This window comes from Engystomops pustulosus, chromosome 6 (genome assembly GCF_040894005.1).
Source record: "Engystomops pustulosus chromosome 6, aEngPut4.maternal, whole genome shotgun sequence".
NCBI lineage: Eukaryota > Metazoa > Chordata > Amphibia > Anura > Leptodactylidae > Engystomops > Engystomops pustulosus.
Genome location: NC_092416.1, coordinates 144,497,031 through 144,513,613, shown reverse-complemented (window position 1 = coordinate 144,513,613; position 16,583 = coordinate 144,497,031). Strand labels below are relative to the sequence as shown.

General features: G+C 41.4%; 2 protein-coding genes across 13 annotated transcripts in view; one reads left to right on the top strand and one right to left on the bottom strand.

The window, feature by feature from the left end:
- The first annotated feature begins 2,557 nt into the window (after window positions 1-2,557).
- LOC140065965 (protein FAM200C-like) lies at window positions 2,558-4,525 on the top strand. The gene has a single exon (XM_072113526.1). The coding sequence runs from the start codon at window positions 2,558-2,560 to the stop codon at window positions 4,523-4,525; it is 1,968 nt and encodes a 655-aa protein (XP_071969627.1).
- A 5,997-nt stretch (window positions 4,526-10,522) lies between these two features.
- SRCIN1 (SRC kinase signaling inhibitor 1) overlaps window positions 10,523-16,583 on the bottom strand; it is a 269,365-nt gene continuing 263,304 nt past the window's right edge. For 11 of the 12 annotated variants that reach the window (XM_072111569.1, XM_072111570.1, XM_072111572.1 and 8 more), the window contains one exon: window positions 10,523-15,363. In XM_072111569.1, coding sequence (XP_071967670.1) covers window positions 15,232-15,363 — 132 coding nt within the window. In that variant the 3' untranslated portion in view covers window positions 10,523-15,231. The remainder of the gene's footprint in view (window positions 15,364-16,583) is intronic. The other variant, XM_072111574.1, reaches the window with a different exon arrangement.

Here is a 16,583-nt window from a genome sequence, read left to right as displayed (position 1 = left end):
TACTATGTATTATCATTTTCTGAAATGGGAATATCCCTTTAATACTGTGTAATATTGTGTCGCACACTGTGTGTTAACGGTGTAGCTAAAAACATATTCCAGAGCAGTGCAGGGTGCGCCATTTAATTGAAGACCGTGCTCCAGTATTCAGTAATCTGGTGCACTGTGTACATTCATGAAGCAAGACGCACTTAAGACAGTTTGATAAATCTGGGCCAATGTGTCAGAGTGCTAAAAAGCTAATGTAAAAGGGGCCGTAGAAGCCTTTCTATTAGGTTATCTTCTGCTAGGCCCACAGCCCACTGGACAAGCCTGTTTATGTGGTGGTCAAGTCAGATACTGTTTAACTATACACTCACCGGCCACTTTATTAAGTACACCATGCTAGTAACGGGTTGGACCCCCTTTTGCCTTCAGAACTGCCTCAATTCTTCGTGGCATTGCTGGAAGCATTCCTCAGAGATTTTGGTCCATATTGACATGATGGCATCACACAGTTGCGGCAGATTTGTCGGCTGCACATCCATGATGCGATCCATCCATCTCCCATTCCACCACATCCCAGAGATGCTCTATTGGATTGAGATCTGGTGACTGTGGAGGCCATTTGAGTCCAGTGACCTCATTGTCATGTTCAAGAAACCAGTCTGAGATGATTCCAGCTTTATGACACGGCGCATTATCCTGCTGAAAGTAGCCTTCAGATCAGGGGTCGGGAACCTATGGCTCGCGAGCCAGATGTGGCTCTTTTAGAGGCCGCATCTGGCTCGCAGACAGGGTGAGGGATTCGGACGCCCACCATGTAATTCCATCGCACCTGTCTCTTTAAGACAGGCGCGATAGACATGCAGAGCGACGCAGCCCCTGCGTCGCTCCGTACTTTGCGGGGCACAGGCGGCCGATGACGTCACGGCGCCTGTGTCTCTGCGCGGAGGTGCGGGAAGTCGGAACCGCGGGAAGACGGAGCTGTCAGTAGAAGCGGTGAAGAAGCGGTGTGGAAGCAGAACTGCATGTAAGTATAAGTTTTATTATGTTTTTTTTGGCAATTTCTGTATTGTATTTTTTTTGGCATTTATGGGGAATGAGTGGCCTATGGGATCGGGATACTTACTGGGGGAAATGGATTTTTTTTTTACTGGGGGAAATGGATCCTTTTTTTTTACTGGGGGAAATGGATTCTTTTTTTTACTGGGGGAAATGGATTCTTTTTTTTACACTGGGGGAAATGGATTCTTTTTGTTACTGGGGGATGTGCATACTCACTATACTGGGGGATGTGCATACTCCCTATACTGGGGGATCTGCATACTCACTATACTGGGGGATGTGCATACTCACTGTACTGGGGGATCTGCATACTCACTATACTGGGGGATCTGCATACTCACTATACTGGGGGATCTGCATACTCACTATACTGGGGGATGTGCATACTCACTATACTGGGGGATCTGCATACTCACTATACTGGGGGATGTGCATACTCACTATACTGGGGGATCTGCATACTCACTATACTGGGGGATGTGCATACTCACTATACTGGGGGATGTGCATACTCACTATACTGGGGGATGTGCATACTCACTATACTGGGGGATCTGCATACTCACTATACTGGGGGATCTGCATACTCACTATACTGGGGGATCTGCATACTCACTAAATTAACTGTGATGGGGCCTCTGAATATAATAAAACTGGGGTGGGGGAATTTATATATGGGGCAAAATTTATCAAGCAGGCCTGCTCTTTTTTGTCAGCATCTTTTTGTCAATAGGAGCTCAGTGGGAGGCGAAATTGCCCAATGTGGATTTCACCTGGACTGAAATTGGGCACTATACACAGCCCTTGTTTATTGCGGCCAGCACTGAGAATGAAGTGCAATTTTATTCCTCTTCCTGTCACAGTGAGGCTCATTTACTAAGGGTCGGGTTGTTCAACTTTTTCAGGGATTACACGGTTGCACAGATAATTAAGAAGCTCCAGTGTCTCTTCTTCGCTCAGAGATTTTTTTGTTTCCAGGAAAGACCGGAAGCTGTGAAGCTATCAGCGCCATATTGGGGAAGGACACCAAGTTAAGAAGAAGCCACCTCCAAATTTAAGACTCCTCCCAAGGATAAAATTTGAGGTAAGAAAATAAGCACAAAGGGGTTTTATTAGATAAAATTATGATGTTCTGGTTGTAATAGGTACGTGTTGCTTGTGATTATTGGACGTAATAGGTATGGGAATGGGGACACCACCTATAGTCACTGGATGGGGAACCTACTGGGTGTACTGGGTAGCTATACAGCTGACATCATATCAACCCAGTGGGCCATGCTGGGGTGTAGAGAGTGACCCTAACAGCTGAACACAGCCAGTGCCAACACCAGACAAACTCGAGCCTAAAAGAACTCAGCTCTTCTAGAGGTCTACTAAAGCTCTGTGGCACAAGGACCCAAAGAAACATGGAGCCGGCCCTCCTTACAGAGAAATCCACAGATCTAAATCTAAGAAGTAATGACTCCATGCCTTCTATTCACTCCCACAGTACCTCCCTTTATTGAAGAAGATGGCTAAAAGAAAAAAGGATGAGGAGTATCGTACTTTTCAGCAGGAATGGACAGAGGAATTTGCCTTTGTGGAGAGAGCAGGTTCACCTGTCTGTCTAATATGCAATGATAAAATTGCATCAATGAAACGTTCAAATATCAAGCGGCACTTCGATACACGCCATGCTTCATTTGCATCAAAATATCCTGCAGGAGACAGCAGGAAAAAAGCCTGCCAAGAGCTACTGTGCAAAGTGCAAGCTAGTCAGCAGCAACTTCGTGTTTGGACCCAACAAGGAGACTGGAATTCGGCTAGCTTTGCTGGTACTTTAGCGATTGTCAGAAATGGAAAGCCATTCACAGATGGGGAGTATGCCAAAAAGTTCATGCTTGATGTTGCCAATGAACTTTTTGACGATTTTTCTGATAAAAGCAAGATAATCAATAGGATAAAAGACATGCCTCTGTCAGCAAGAACTGTTCATGATCGTGCCATCATGATGGCAAATCAGATTGAGGCATCACAAGTGAAGGACATAAATGCAGCTCCATTTTTTTCCCTTGCTTTGGACGAGTCAACTGACGTGAGCCACATATCTCAGTTTAGTGTAATTGCAAGGTATGCTGTCGGTGACACACTGCATGAGGAAAGTCTTGCCGTTTTGCCTCTGAAGGGGACAACCAGAGGGGATGATTTGTTCAAGTCTTTCACTGAGTTTGCTAAAGAAAAAAATCTACCGATGGATAAACTTGTTTCAGTGTGTACCGACGGTGCTCCATGTATGGTGGGAAAAAACAAAGGATTTGTAGCCCTTCTTCGTGAACATGAAAAGAGACCCATCCTAAGTTTTCACTGCATCCTACATCAGGAGGCGCTTTGTGCTGAAATGTTTGGCGAGCAGCTTGGTGAAGTGATGTCACTTGTCATACAGGTAGTCAACTTTATTGTTGCCCGGGCTTTAAATGATCGTCAGTTTAAAGCACTGCTGGATGAGGTTGGGAATAATTATGGTGGTCTGCTTCTGCACAGCAATGTGCGTTGGTTGTCAAGAGGGAAGGTGCTCAGTCGTTTTGCGGCTTGTCTGAGTGAAATACGGACTTTTCTTGAAATGAAAAATGTTGAGCATCCTGAGTTATCCAACACCGAATGGCTCCTGAAGTTCTATTATCTTGTGGACATGACTGAACATCTGAACCAGCTCAATGTGAAAATGCAAGGTGTTGGAAATACAATTTTATCACTTCAACAAGCTGTGTTTGCATTTGAAAATAAGCTAGAACTGTTCATCACGGACATTAAAACGGGTCGTTTATTGCACTTTGAAAAACTGGGAGAGTTTAAGGATGCATGCACAGCAAATGACCCTGCTCAACATCTGGATATTCAGCAGCTAACAGGCTTCACATCTCATCTTCTGCAGACATTCAAAGCACGCTTTGGAGAATTTCGGGAGCACACTCGTCTTTTTAAGTTCATCACCCATCCACACGAGTGTGCACTGGACAGCACTGACCTGAGTTACATCCCCGGTGTCTCTGTCAGAGATTTTGAACTACAAGTTGCTGACCTGAAGGCCTCAGACATGTGGGTGAATAAGTTTCTTTCACTTAATGAAGATTTGGAAAAACTCACACGACAGCAAGCAGAGTTGGCGAGCAAACACAAGTGGAGAGAAATGAAACAACTTCAACATGCAGACCAGCTGATTGTCAAAACTTGGAACGCGCTTCCTGTCACATACCACACACTGCAGCGTGTGGGTATTGCTGTACTGACAATGTTTGGCTCTACTTATGCTTGTGAGCAGTCTTTCTCACATCTAAAGCACATTAAGACTAACATACGGTCACGTTTAACGGATGGAAGTCTCAATGCCTGCATGAAGCTTAACCTCACCACGTATCAACCAGACTACAACAAGCCATCAGCAAGTCCATGCAGCACCAGAAGTCACATTAATAGTAGAAAGTTTGTTATTGTTGGTTAACAACAGCATTAAACGTTATTATTTTATAAAAAAAAGAATTTGCACTTCATGTAAAACTATTTAATAAAGTTAAATTGTTTGTTACCCTGGGTGTACCGGCTGGTTTGTACCATAGTAAGAAGTTGTGCTTTAGCACCCACTTTTTTTGTTCACTTTATTTAAGACCAACACTTTTAAAGGGCCACTGACAGAAAAATTGCTCCAGCAGTCACTTAGTACAGTAAGGAGTATTCCTCCCTCCTGTACAAAGCCACAACTGGTCCGAAACAATGGTAATTCTCTGTAAAATAAAAAATAGATAACTTACATTGGAGCTTGCTATGCAGGACATCTCCTTCAGCACTCTGGCCTCTTCCTTCTTCTGCGCAGGCCTGAAAGCTGCATCTCTCATCGTCAGGTGGGAAGAAGCCAGATCCAGGCAGCACATTAAAAAGAAACCAGGGTCCTGGACAAGATGCCCTGCATCACAAGCTCAAATGTAAAATATAATTTTTTTTTATTTTTTACAGGGAATTAGCATTGTTTCTGTCCAGTGGTGGCTTAGTACAGCAGGGGGGGATAATCCCTGCTGTACTAATGACTGCTGGAGCGATTGTTCTGTCAGTGTCCCTTTAAACATATTGTACGGCTCTCGCGGAATTATGTTTTAAAATATGTGGCGCTTATGGCTCTCTCAGCCAAAAAGGTTCCTGACCCCTGCTTCAGATGTTGGGTACATTGTGGTCATAAAGGGATGGACATGGTCAGCAACAATACTCAGGTAGGCTGTGGCATTGCAACAATGCTCAATTGGTACCAAGGGGCCCAAAGAGTGCCAAGAAAATATTCCCCACACCATGACACCACCACCACCAGCCTGAACCGTTGATACAAGGCAGGATGGATCCATGTTTTCATGTTGTTGACGCCAAATTCTGACCCTACCATCCGAATGTTGCAGCAGAAATCGAGACTCATCAGACCAGGCAATGTTTTTCCAATCTTCTACTGTCCAATTTCAATGAGCTTGTGCAAATTGTAGCCTCAGTTTCCTGTTCTTAGCTAAAAGGAGTGGCACCCGGTGTGGTCTTCTGCTGCTGTAGCCCATCTGCCTCTAAGTTCGACGTACTGTGCGTTCAGAGATGCTCTTCTGCCTACCTTGGTTGTAACGGATGGCGATTTGAGTCACTGTTGCCTTTCTATCAGCTCGAACCAGTCTTCCCATTCTCCTCTGACCTCTGGCATCAACAAGGCATTTCCGCCCACAGAACTGCCGCTCACTGGATGTTTTTTCTTTTTCGGACCATTCTCTGTAAACCCTAGAGATGGTTGTGCGTGAAAATCCCAGTAGATCAGCAGTTTCTGAAATACTCAGACCAGCCCTTCTGGCACCAACAACCATGCCACGTTCAAAGGCACTCAAATCACCTTTCTTCCCCATACTGATGCTCGGTTTGAACTGCAGGAGATTGTCTTGACCATGTCTACATGCCTAAATGCACTGAGTTGCCGCCATGTGATTGGCTGATTAGAAATTAAGTGTTAACGAGCAGTTGGACAGGTGTACCTAATAAAGTGGCCAGTGAGTGTATATACTAATAGTCTATCTGGCCTATACTTACCTTAAAGGACATCTACCATCAGGATGAAGGATTGTAAACCAAGCACACTGACATACTGTTGTGTGCCCCCTCTGTCAGGATCTGCTCTACCTTTAGCTTCTTTTGCACTGTTTTTTACAAGAAAAGGCTTTTTAAAATTATGCAAATTAGCCTAAGGGGCTCTGTACTACACAGATGTTTATAGAGCCTGGAGCCCTTCAGGATCATTTTGCATAATTTTTACAGCATTTTTTTCTTGTAAACTAGGGCAAAAGAAGCCTAAAGAAGAGAGGGTCCTGCCAGAGGGGGCACACACTAGTATGTTTACAATACTTGATCCTGGTGGTAGATGTCATTTAATGTCAGGAATTGGATGTATAGTTAAAGGACATCTTTTACCAGATCAAGGATTGTAAACCAAGCATACAGACATACTGGTGTGTGCCCCCTCTGGCAGGATCTGCTCTTCTTTTAGCTTCTAATGCCCTTATTTTTAAGAAAAAAATAGGGGTGTTGAATTATGCAAATGAGCCTGAGGGGCTCCAGGCTCCATTAACTCCTATGGACCTAGCTAAGAAGCTACAAGAAGAGCAGATCCTGTCAGAGGGGGCACACACCAGCATGTAAGTGTGCTTGGTTTACAGTCCTTGATTTGGTGATAGATGTCCTTTAAAAACCAGCCAATTCCCTACTTGCAAATGATTGTGTGCTGATCGGTGGTTCTAGGTTTGTTACTCGTTACGTGTCAATGATATCTGTCGCATGGATCTGCGAAAACCTCAACGCGTACATGGGCCCATTTCAATTAATTTGTCTGTGCACTGTTGTTGAATCAATTGGCAAAAACATTGGCCATGTGAATGAGGGCTTAGGCGTAAAGCTCTACACTGGGTCCAGATTTGCACTTTTGCGCTGACTAAAATGTAGACTGTAATAAATTGAGAAAAAAATAAAACCTACACAGCCAAACTGACAATACAAAATACATATATACCATACAAGGCATGCAAAGAAAATATACTGTGGTGCTGTTACTGGTTATGAAGCATAAGCTGCAGCCAAACCCTGCAACAGCATCGGAATAAAGACATATTGCAATGTGGAAAAAAAGCTGGGATGCACTGCTCGCTGGTTCAAGTCACTTATTTTCAGATGTGATGCAAAGGACTGCGTTTCGGAGGCGTACTAGTCCCTTCTTCGGCTTACTAAATGTAACGTAAATAACTTTATTAGTACAGGAATGGACATAGAATTCTAAAAAGAGTATATAAAACATGTAAATACATGATAAAAAATTGGACAAATTTGTATATATAGTACGAGAGTAGATCAACTCATAAATATATAGAAAATACATAGGGGCACATTTACTAAGGGCTTTGCGTGCATAGATTAACCTCCAGCGGAGCCAGGAGGAGCGTGTCGGACAAGACCCTGAGCGCCTCTGGCTTTTATCAATAGATATAAAAGTTGAGTTTCTCTATACCACTGGGGCCCCGGAGGAAGTGCAAAGAGGCTCCATGGAGAGCATAAGGTACCGAGGGTGGCATAGGGGACAGTCTACCACCGAGAAAATGATGGTAGATGTCCTTTAAGAAGTGTTTGCACCACATATGTGTTGCAAATGTGTGCATTGAAGGGGGCGATCCAGTTCTGTTATTGACACCCAGGGCTTATGAATGCAGGTTATTGTCCTTTTTATGTTATTGATCCATTTTACTGTGCGATATTGCATCTATATGTATATATATATATATATATTTTAATTTATTTTAAATTTACATTTACCATGCATGTATTTATTTTGTATATAAAAAACATTTTTTACCTTTTATATGTCCTTACTATATATTTTCTATATATTTGAGTTGATCCACTTTGATAAAATATATCAATTTGCCCACTCTTGCATCATGCTTTTTTATCATATATAGGATTTTGTCCACTTTCGTATCGTATCTTTGTGTATTTTATACTCCTTTTAGAATTCTATGTCCATTTCTGTAATTATATAGTTATTTATGTTACTTTTAGTCATCCTAATTTGGACCTGAAGAAGGGAGCAATACACAACCTGAAACGTGTTGTCGTTTACATCACATCTGAAAGTAAATGATTTGAACCAACCACCAGGGCATCTCAGTATCCCCCCGCGCTTGTAATAAATCTGCATTGTGTACATTTTGTGCACTTTCTATCTGAGGTCACAAACTTCTGTACCATGGATGACACAGTGGATTAGTTTGTAATGGAGTTTCCCTTTAAGTGTTAGGTCCTTTGCCCACACAACCAATTTTCTCATACATTAGACAAAACTTTTACTTCTTGATAGTCACTTGTGTTAACAGATGCTCTTATCCGAGTTGTGGCTGAACAAAAAATGGAAAACACTCGTCTGCCATCAGAATTTCACTGATGTGTTTCAAGGAAGTAGCTCAGAGCTGTGAAAATCTGGCAACTCTCATAACAATAGAACTATCACAACTGATAGTCGCATAGCAAGAGGGCTAAAACCTGACCAATCCAGCATAAAAATCATAATTTCATACTTGCATTACAGACAAATGTCAGACACCTCTAACATGGTCATATAACTACCAGTAGGAACCACTCGAGAAGACAGACAGACAATTGGGTAGATTTAATAAAGCCATCTAAAAGTTAAATTGTACAAAGTTTCATACTCCTCACAGTGTCTCTTGCTGTACAATACATAATAATACATAGCATATTTTTGGGACTATAAGGCGCACAATCAATAACTGCCTGCTAAAGCGTCTAGGTTCATATATAAGGCGCATCGGACTATAAGGCGCACCTGATTATAAGGATGAATGACCAGCAGGTGGCAGACCTGTGCACAGTTCAAGGCAGCTGTTGTCTGTAACTAGGCTTCATATATAAGGTGCACCGGACTATAAGGCGCACCTGATTATAAGGATGAATGACCAGCAGGTGGCAGACCTGCACAGTTCAAGGCAGCTTTTGTCTGTAACTACGCTTCATATATGAGGCGCACTGGTTTAAAAGGAGCACCTTTGATTTCTGAGAAAATCAAAGGATTTTTTGTGCGCCTTACGGGTAGGTTTTATGTACCTGACTTTGAGGTGGGGTGGGGGTAAACATGTACATTTTTGACAAGTATGTGTCTAATTATGCAGCTTCATGAGCTATTGCCTAAAGACATTGCTCCCCCCAAAATCTGACTGTGCCCTGGTGGAGAATAAAACTGGAGCACAAGGTATGGATTTATGTGAATAAGGAACATTCATGCGGTTAGAGAAGGTCATATAAAGTGATGGTCCTTTAGAGATGAAGAGAATATACATATATTCCAATAGATTTCGAAGGACAGAGAGAAAGTGCTGCCTGCAAAGAGAAAACTAAAAGCCCACACAAAAGAACAACACAACATAAATTCTCTTTTTTTTTCACGGAATATTTATGGCATCCATATATTTATACATAGAGCTATATTCTACAATTGTAGCATTGACTGTACAAAATGACATCATTACCCAGAATCACTGCGAAGAGAGACGCTTTGAGAGGCCTTGAACATTTCACAAATATTAACCATGCTCAGATAGAAGTTTTTGTTTTTTTTCGTAAAAGGAATAAAAGAAAAACAAAATGTATATTTCCCCCTCGAGTCAATTTTATGCCCTATATCTTTTTCTTTTTTTATTTTATTTAAATTTCACAACATAGAGACAATATTGCTAAATTTATCATGCAAAAACCTGATGTCCGCATGCTTCCTCGTTCATGATCACCATTGTTCAATATGGTTCTGTCATCGATATGTGACTTATTCACACTTTGGTGTTTACTCAAATTCCATAAAACACATTGTGCAGACAGGGTATAGCTAGTCCCTGGATGTAGGCCACAGTGTTGTACAGAACATTCCCCAAAATGTGAATAAGCCATAATATTGCCATATTAAATGGGTAACGTGTGCTTCATAATAACAAGGTAAGTTATGCAGGGTCAATTATTTTCTGTCATTAGTTCACACAATCTGACAACAGACTGGATACATGGAGGAGTCCAAAATTATCAGAATTTTTTTTAGGACATGAACAATGAAGGGTTTTTTTCTACCCTCAGTTTGTACACAGTTTACAAAAATATAAAGACATAAAGCAGCTCGGTGTCATTTCTAAGTAGCTGAGGATCAGTGGTTAAGTGCACAGTGTACAATACTTCTGTCAACTTAGTGGATCAGAACAAAAGAAACCGTCTCCTTTATGTGTTGTGGCGGGCACTAAAGATGAGCCCATTCCCTTAAGATAAGCTGAGCTATAATCAGTGGCGTAACTTAAGGGGGTTAAGGGGTTGCGATTGCACCCGGGCACAAGAGGTTTAGGGGGCCCTTATGGTGTCACTTTCCCATATGAGAAGACTATTACTATAAACCGTACATTATAGTCGGGGCCCGGTATAGACTTTGCACTGGGGCCCATCAGCTTCTAGTTACGCCACTGACTGTAATACACAACTCGCATCCCATGTAGAATGGTAAATGTTAAAGGGGAAGGAGACAATTGGATCATTTTAATTGGATAATGAAATAACTTATAGCTAATTAGTCTCTCCTTACATGTATATAGACCTCATATACCAGTGTTACCAATTTGTACAATTAATTTTTTTGTAAGGCCTCATGCACACTAACACATTTTGGGGTCGTTTGCTAGTCGTTGGTTTAGCAGATAGCACAGGCCCTCATTTACTTCTATGGCCTCATACACACAACTGTGGTTTCCACAGCCCAGTGTGTAAGGTCCTATTCCTGTCTGTTTCTCCAGCTCGGGCAGTATTCTCTGTGGGCATCAGCTCCACTCAATGATACATGGGCCACAAACAAGAGACCACGGGCCTGTTGTTTGCAGCCCGTGACCTGCACACATTAGTGTGCATGTAGCCAAACATTGCTATGTTCTGCTGAATTCATAGGCTTTACATTACTTTAGCCGCCATCATGTCCTTCCATGGATTGCTAACCTTTGTGACAAGTTATGGGTCATTCCACCTTAATCTTTATGGTATTTCGTTGACTATTAAAGGTGTTGTCCTTAAAGCAAAAATGACTTGCCAAAAACTAGAGGATGTAGATTTCATTCTAGAATGATACAATCATTGGATTGTCCCTTTAAGGATTGCATATTGGTGGTAGCACATAGCTGCTTATGTGAGGAGAACTGTCACCCAATAAGGATCAGTTACATTCGCTTCTATAAATATCCATTCGGGTGTTAATCATTTGGCGTTTCGTTTTGTTCATATTCACCTTCCAGACTGAGAAATGATTTACTTTGTTCATTTCCAATACTCTTGAGTTTTTGGCAGGCAATATTTGGTGTAGCACAACCCCTTTAATAACACACTACCATAATCACATAACACCCATGAGATGCACTTTTTCTATGACCAGCAAACATTTTGTAATTGGGGGGGGGGGGAGGGCCTTATAAATAGAATTATGCACAATTACCAATGGGGACAGAGAAGACAATGGGCAGATTTATCAAGCAGTCTGAAAGTCAGAATATTTCTAGTTGCCCAACCAATCACAGCTCCCCTTTAAAATATTCATGAGCACTGGTAATTTGAAAGCTGAGCTGTGATTGGTTGCCATGGGCAACTGGAAATATTCTGACTTTCAGACTGATTGATAAATCTGCCCCAATATATCTGAATGGTCTATCTCCATTATTCTGTAGATGGTATATTAAAGAACACAGTGGCGGGACTTCTATCGCTATATGGAACATGCCATGTACATAGGACGCAGCTTTTCTTACGTCAAACAATGTGTATAAATACTGGTCATTAATACAGGGCAGAACTGAAGCGTCTGGTTAGGCCATCCTTGTAGGGAACGTATGCAAAATGATTGACTATAGGCAATATATATTCCATAGAATGTAAATGTATAGGAAACACTGTAACATAAATAGAACATTCTGAAATATATGTATTTCTCATAACATTTGGAGGGAAATACTGTATTTATAGTTTATAAATAATATATAAGTTTATCTATAGGGTATACTCAGATTACAGATCCAGTGATTAAGTGTCCCAGAACATGTATTTCTCCCACTGTCTGATAGATGATGTGGATTTACGGGATAAACAAAAAGGAAAAATCCCTCTATATAATCATTGTAAAGGAGCGATCCCCTAGAATGGTGCATGTATCCTACTGCTGTCTAGTCAGTTGTTCCTCGATGCTATTATTACTGGGAACAGTCTCTTATTCATTGTGTATAGGGGGGCATAAGCACAGTCAGAACTCATTGAAACTTATAAAAGAATCTTAGGAATGGAAATATTTATAATCTGCAAATGCTAGTAACATCATGAATTCTACAAGAACATCTGATGGCTACTATTCCCAGATACATCTTTATCATTTCCCAAACCAGTCTGTGGATCTCCATCTGATGCAAAGCTATAACTCTCATTTTCTTCCCACAGCCACAGACTGGATACCACTATTGAAATGCGTTGTGTCTGCTCAGCGGATATTGAGCTGCGACTTTTAGTCACAATTTCTCAGGATTCTGGCTTTTTTGTGCTTTTTCCCACAATGCCATTTATCAGCTATGCACAGGAGAGATGATACATATCTGATCACCGAGGGTTTGTGATGGTGGCCTCTAGCACGGTTGTGTTGTAAGGAGTGAGTTCAATTCAAGCAGCCAGTGCTCTGTCATAAACAGGCTGTCTAGTCAGTCCCAATGACAATGTATACAGTCGCAGGACCTATGCTTGACCACCACTTCATTGGGTTAAGGTGGCAGTCCGGGGCTTCCCAAACTACCCACCAAGTTTTACTCGTTCCTGACCTTCGTCATTTGTGCTGACTGTCAACACACGTATATACAAAAACCCATCAAGAACCTTTGAAAGTTCTCCAAATGTCCTTAACCCAACACAAATGACCTCCCTCCTTTTTTGAAAATCTTGGTTCTGGCATTGCATGTAGGAAGTACTGGTCAAACCAAAATGTTCATACATCCCAGGGTCCCTGATGCTATTAACCCGGCCCTGGTCATGAGTGAGTAGCAAGTAGTGAGTTTGTAAAAACTAGTTAGACTTTTACCAACTATGATACATGTCCATTGTGGGGAAACTCCTTTAGGTCACATTGTTAGAGGTTTCTACAAGGCAGATAAACCATAGAGGTAAATGATTGGCTGCTATCAGGTTCTTGGAGAGTGGGAGCTACATTTTGTTGTGGTGCCATTTTTGGGAGAACCAGCACATAGGGAAATGGGTTACTGGCCTATAAGTTTAGAGAAGGGGCGAGGAGGGGAAAGAAACACTAGGCCCTTGTGTCCTGGGTGTTATATTTGGGCATATTTCAACCATTTAAGCTGCTGCTGCACGTTCCCATAAAATCTGTATTTTATGACATAATCCTTCTAAAATAGAATTTAAATACATCTAAAAAAAATAAATACATTTGCTCCAAAAATTTATCGTTCTAGTACATTGATAGAATTCCTCTGGAAAGTGTGATTGATCTGTCCTTGTGCTGCATTAATAACGGGTTATTTAGGGCAGAATGAGATATATATCATTTACATATTGATGCTCTATGTCTAGTAGATAATTCCAATACAATAAATTTGATCAGAACCAGGAGGGACAGGTATGGGAACCCTGTACAAACCTTACAACCCTGCATCAGGCATCATACAGTAAGTTTGGAATAAATCTCTGGCGGTCAAATTTATTTTAACCCTTCCCACATATGGAATTACCCTGTTCAATCAACCCCTCTCAGCACCATAAAAGGAAATCTTTAAAATTGTACATATATATTTTATATTTGGTATTTATTTTATATATAATATGTATATATAGGTTTGTTTGTAATGCAATAAAAAAAGGTAGGATGCTTTTACTGCATGGAAAGAGCTCGATTGTTTATCTGAGATGTGACGTTATAGGGTGTTCATTATATTTATAGAAACTCGACCTCTGTTTGTACAAAATAATGAAACAATTTACAAAAAAAAAACCAAGAAGCTAAGCGCACGGTGCGTGAATCGACAGTAGCAAATTAAATAGAGTGACTTGTTCTTCAGGTCTCTCCCCTGTCCATAAAACACACTTTCTTAGACGCACAATTCACCAACACACACACACACTTCACATATAGTGTTATCAATGTCTGTGCTTATATTATACAATGTTACACAGGAATGTCCTACAGTTAATACCCTAACAATCCCATAGGGTGACAATCCTATTGACGATGAAAGCTCCGGGAACGTCTCTAAATTGTGCCCTGAAGTCCACCTTCTGCTCCTGCCCATGACTGGTCAGAGAATTGCTATTGCTAGACGTAGATAACAGTGTTGGCGTCACCAGTCTTGGCATCTCACACTCTTGTGTGAGTGATCATGTAATACCACGCACCTGGTGACACGGAAGCCACCACTTCTTTCCCATCTGTGCTTTCAGTTAATAACCCAGGCGTGGCACAGAACCCGGACTTACCTTTGATATATGGGCTACTGTGAAAATGTGGGTGTAGTTCAAACACCCAAAAAATACAATCTGCTCTCTTGGGGAGGGGGTTAGGTAAGGTTGGGGTCTTTGCTTATTGCTGGCAACGCAATACACACAAAAAAAAGATCATCCTGACATCTCTAGACTTCCACAGAAACTACAGGAACAACAAATAAATTAAGCATAGAAATAAAAAAACAAAAACAAAAAAAAACAAAAAACAAAGCAACATACAATGCTCGGGACCCCGAGATACTGTCCGGTAAAGTCCTAGCTTCTGAAGATTCCTATCTACATCATTTGGAAAGATGAGCAGCTGCAGGTGTGGTAACAGTCACGCCTGGGAGGTGGGAGGCACCATGGAATGCGTTGACTGTTGTACATCGTCTCTCACACTCCTCTCCGCCGTTTCAGCCCTTTGACGTGTCATGTTCTTCAAAGCTGGTGAAACGCAGAGTGGGGAAAAATATCAGTGACGTGACTCTCAGCCAGAAGAAATTGGCCAACGTAATAAGTCTACACTTCAAGGAGCATGAAGGAGGATTCAGGTGAGAAGAGCACAGTTGAATAAAAACTTGCAAAGTTGATCATTTAGAAGGAAATAGAGGAGTTCCTTGAACCAAAGGAAGTCAGTACAGGGATAGAGGTTCGAGAAGGTGCATTTTTATCCGATCCAGGGTTATTCTCATTCACATTACCAGCCTCTTTAGATGATCTAGCTGCCTGGAAAGGAGAAGGAGAAACAGACTGAGGAAATTAGGAGAGCAACATTCCCACCAACACAGAGACAACTGGATTCTGAACTGATGAAGTCAATCGGAGGAGTGAAGTGTAAAAAAGAAAGATGATGCAAAAAGAGGACATTTTTGGGGCTGTCATATCTTACTAAACTAAAGCACGCAGCAATCACCTAACCACTGCTAGGCCTCCTTCTGAAACCAATGGCTGTACTGTGGGGAGCAATACTTATCCCTGCAAAATGTACAATATTACACATGGCCATCAAATTAAATGGATGTCCGTATAGATGGGAATCCTTTTCCAATGTGGCCTCCTGTGCTGGGTCAAAATATTCCTACATGAAAATACATAGCCAAAGCAACTTACAAATGTATAGACGTATCTGTTTCCCTGGGATAGGTACTATACACAGAACAGAACTGAATGTTTGGGTCCATTCTCTGCTATTATTTTGGTTTTAGGAGGGTGTTGGTATCTGCTGATTGGTGAGTCAGAACCCTACCGATCTTGATTTGTACAGGCACTATAGTGTCCATCTCAGTCTACACGCTACTTACTATTATGCAAGCACCAGCTAATTGGTGGAGTGAAGTGTAAAAAAGAAAGATGATGCAAAAAGAGGACATTTTTGGGTCTGTCATATCTTACTAAACTAAAGCACCCAGCAATCACCTAACCACTGCTGGGCCTCCTTCTGAAACCAATGGCTGTACTGTGGGGGGCAATACTTATCCCTGCAAAATGTACAATATTACACATGGCCATCAAATTAAATGGATGTCCGTATAGATGGGAATCCTTTTCCAATGTGGCCTCCTGTGCTGGGTCAAAATATTCCTACATGAAAATACATAGCCAAAGCAACTTACAAATGTATAGACGTATCTGTTTCCTTGGGATAGGTACTGTACACAGAACAGAACTGAATGTTTGGGTCCATTCTCTGCTATTATTTTGGTTTTAGGAGGGTGTTGGTATCTGCTGATTGGTGAGTCAGAACCCTACCGATCTTGATTTGTACAGGCACTATAGTGTCCATCTCAGTCTACACGCTACTTACTATTATGCAAGCACCAGCTAATGTGGTGTTTCCAACCTGATTAAATTTAAGTAAAAAACGTTTCATACAATTTTTTACATTTTTTTTTTAACAGGGATAAATTCAAATTTGGAAATAGTTTTGGATGTGCATTTTAACAATG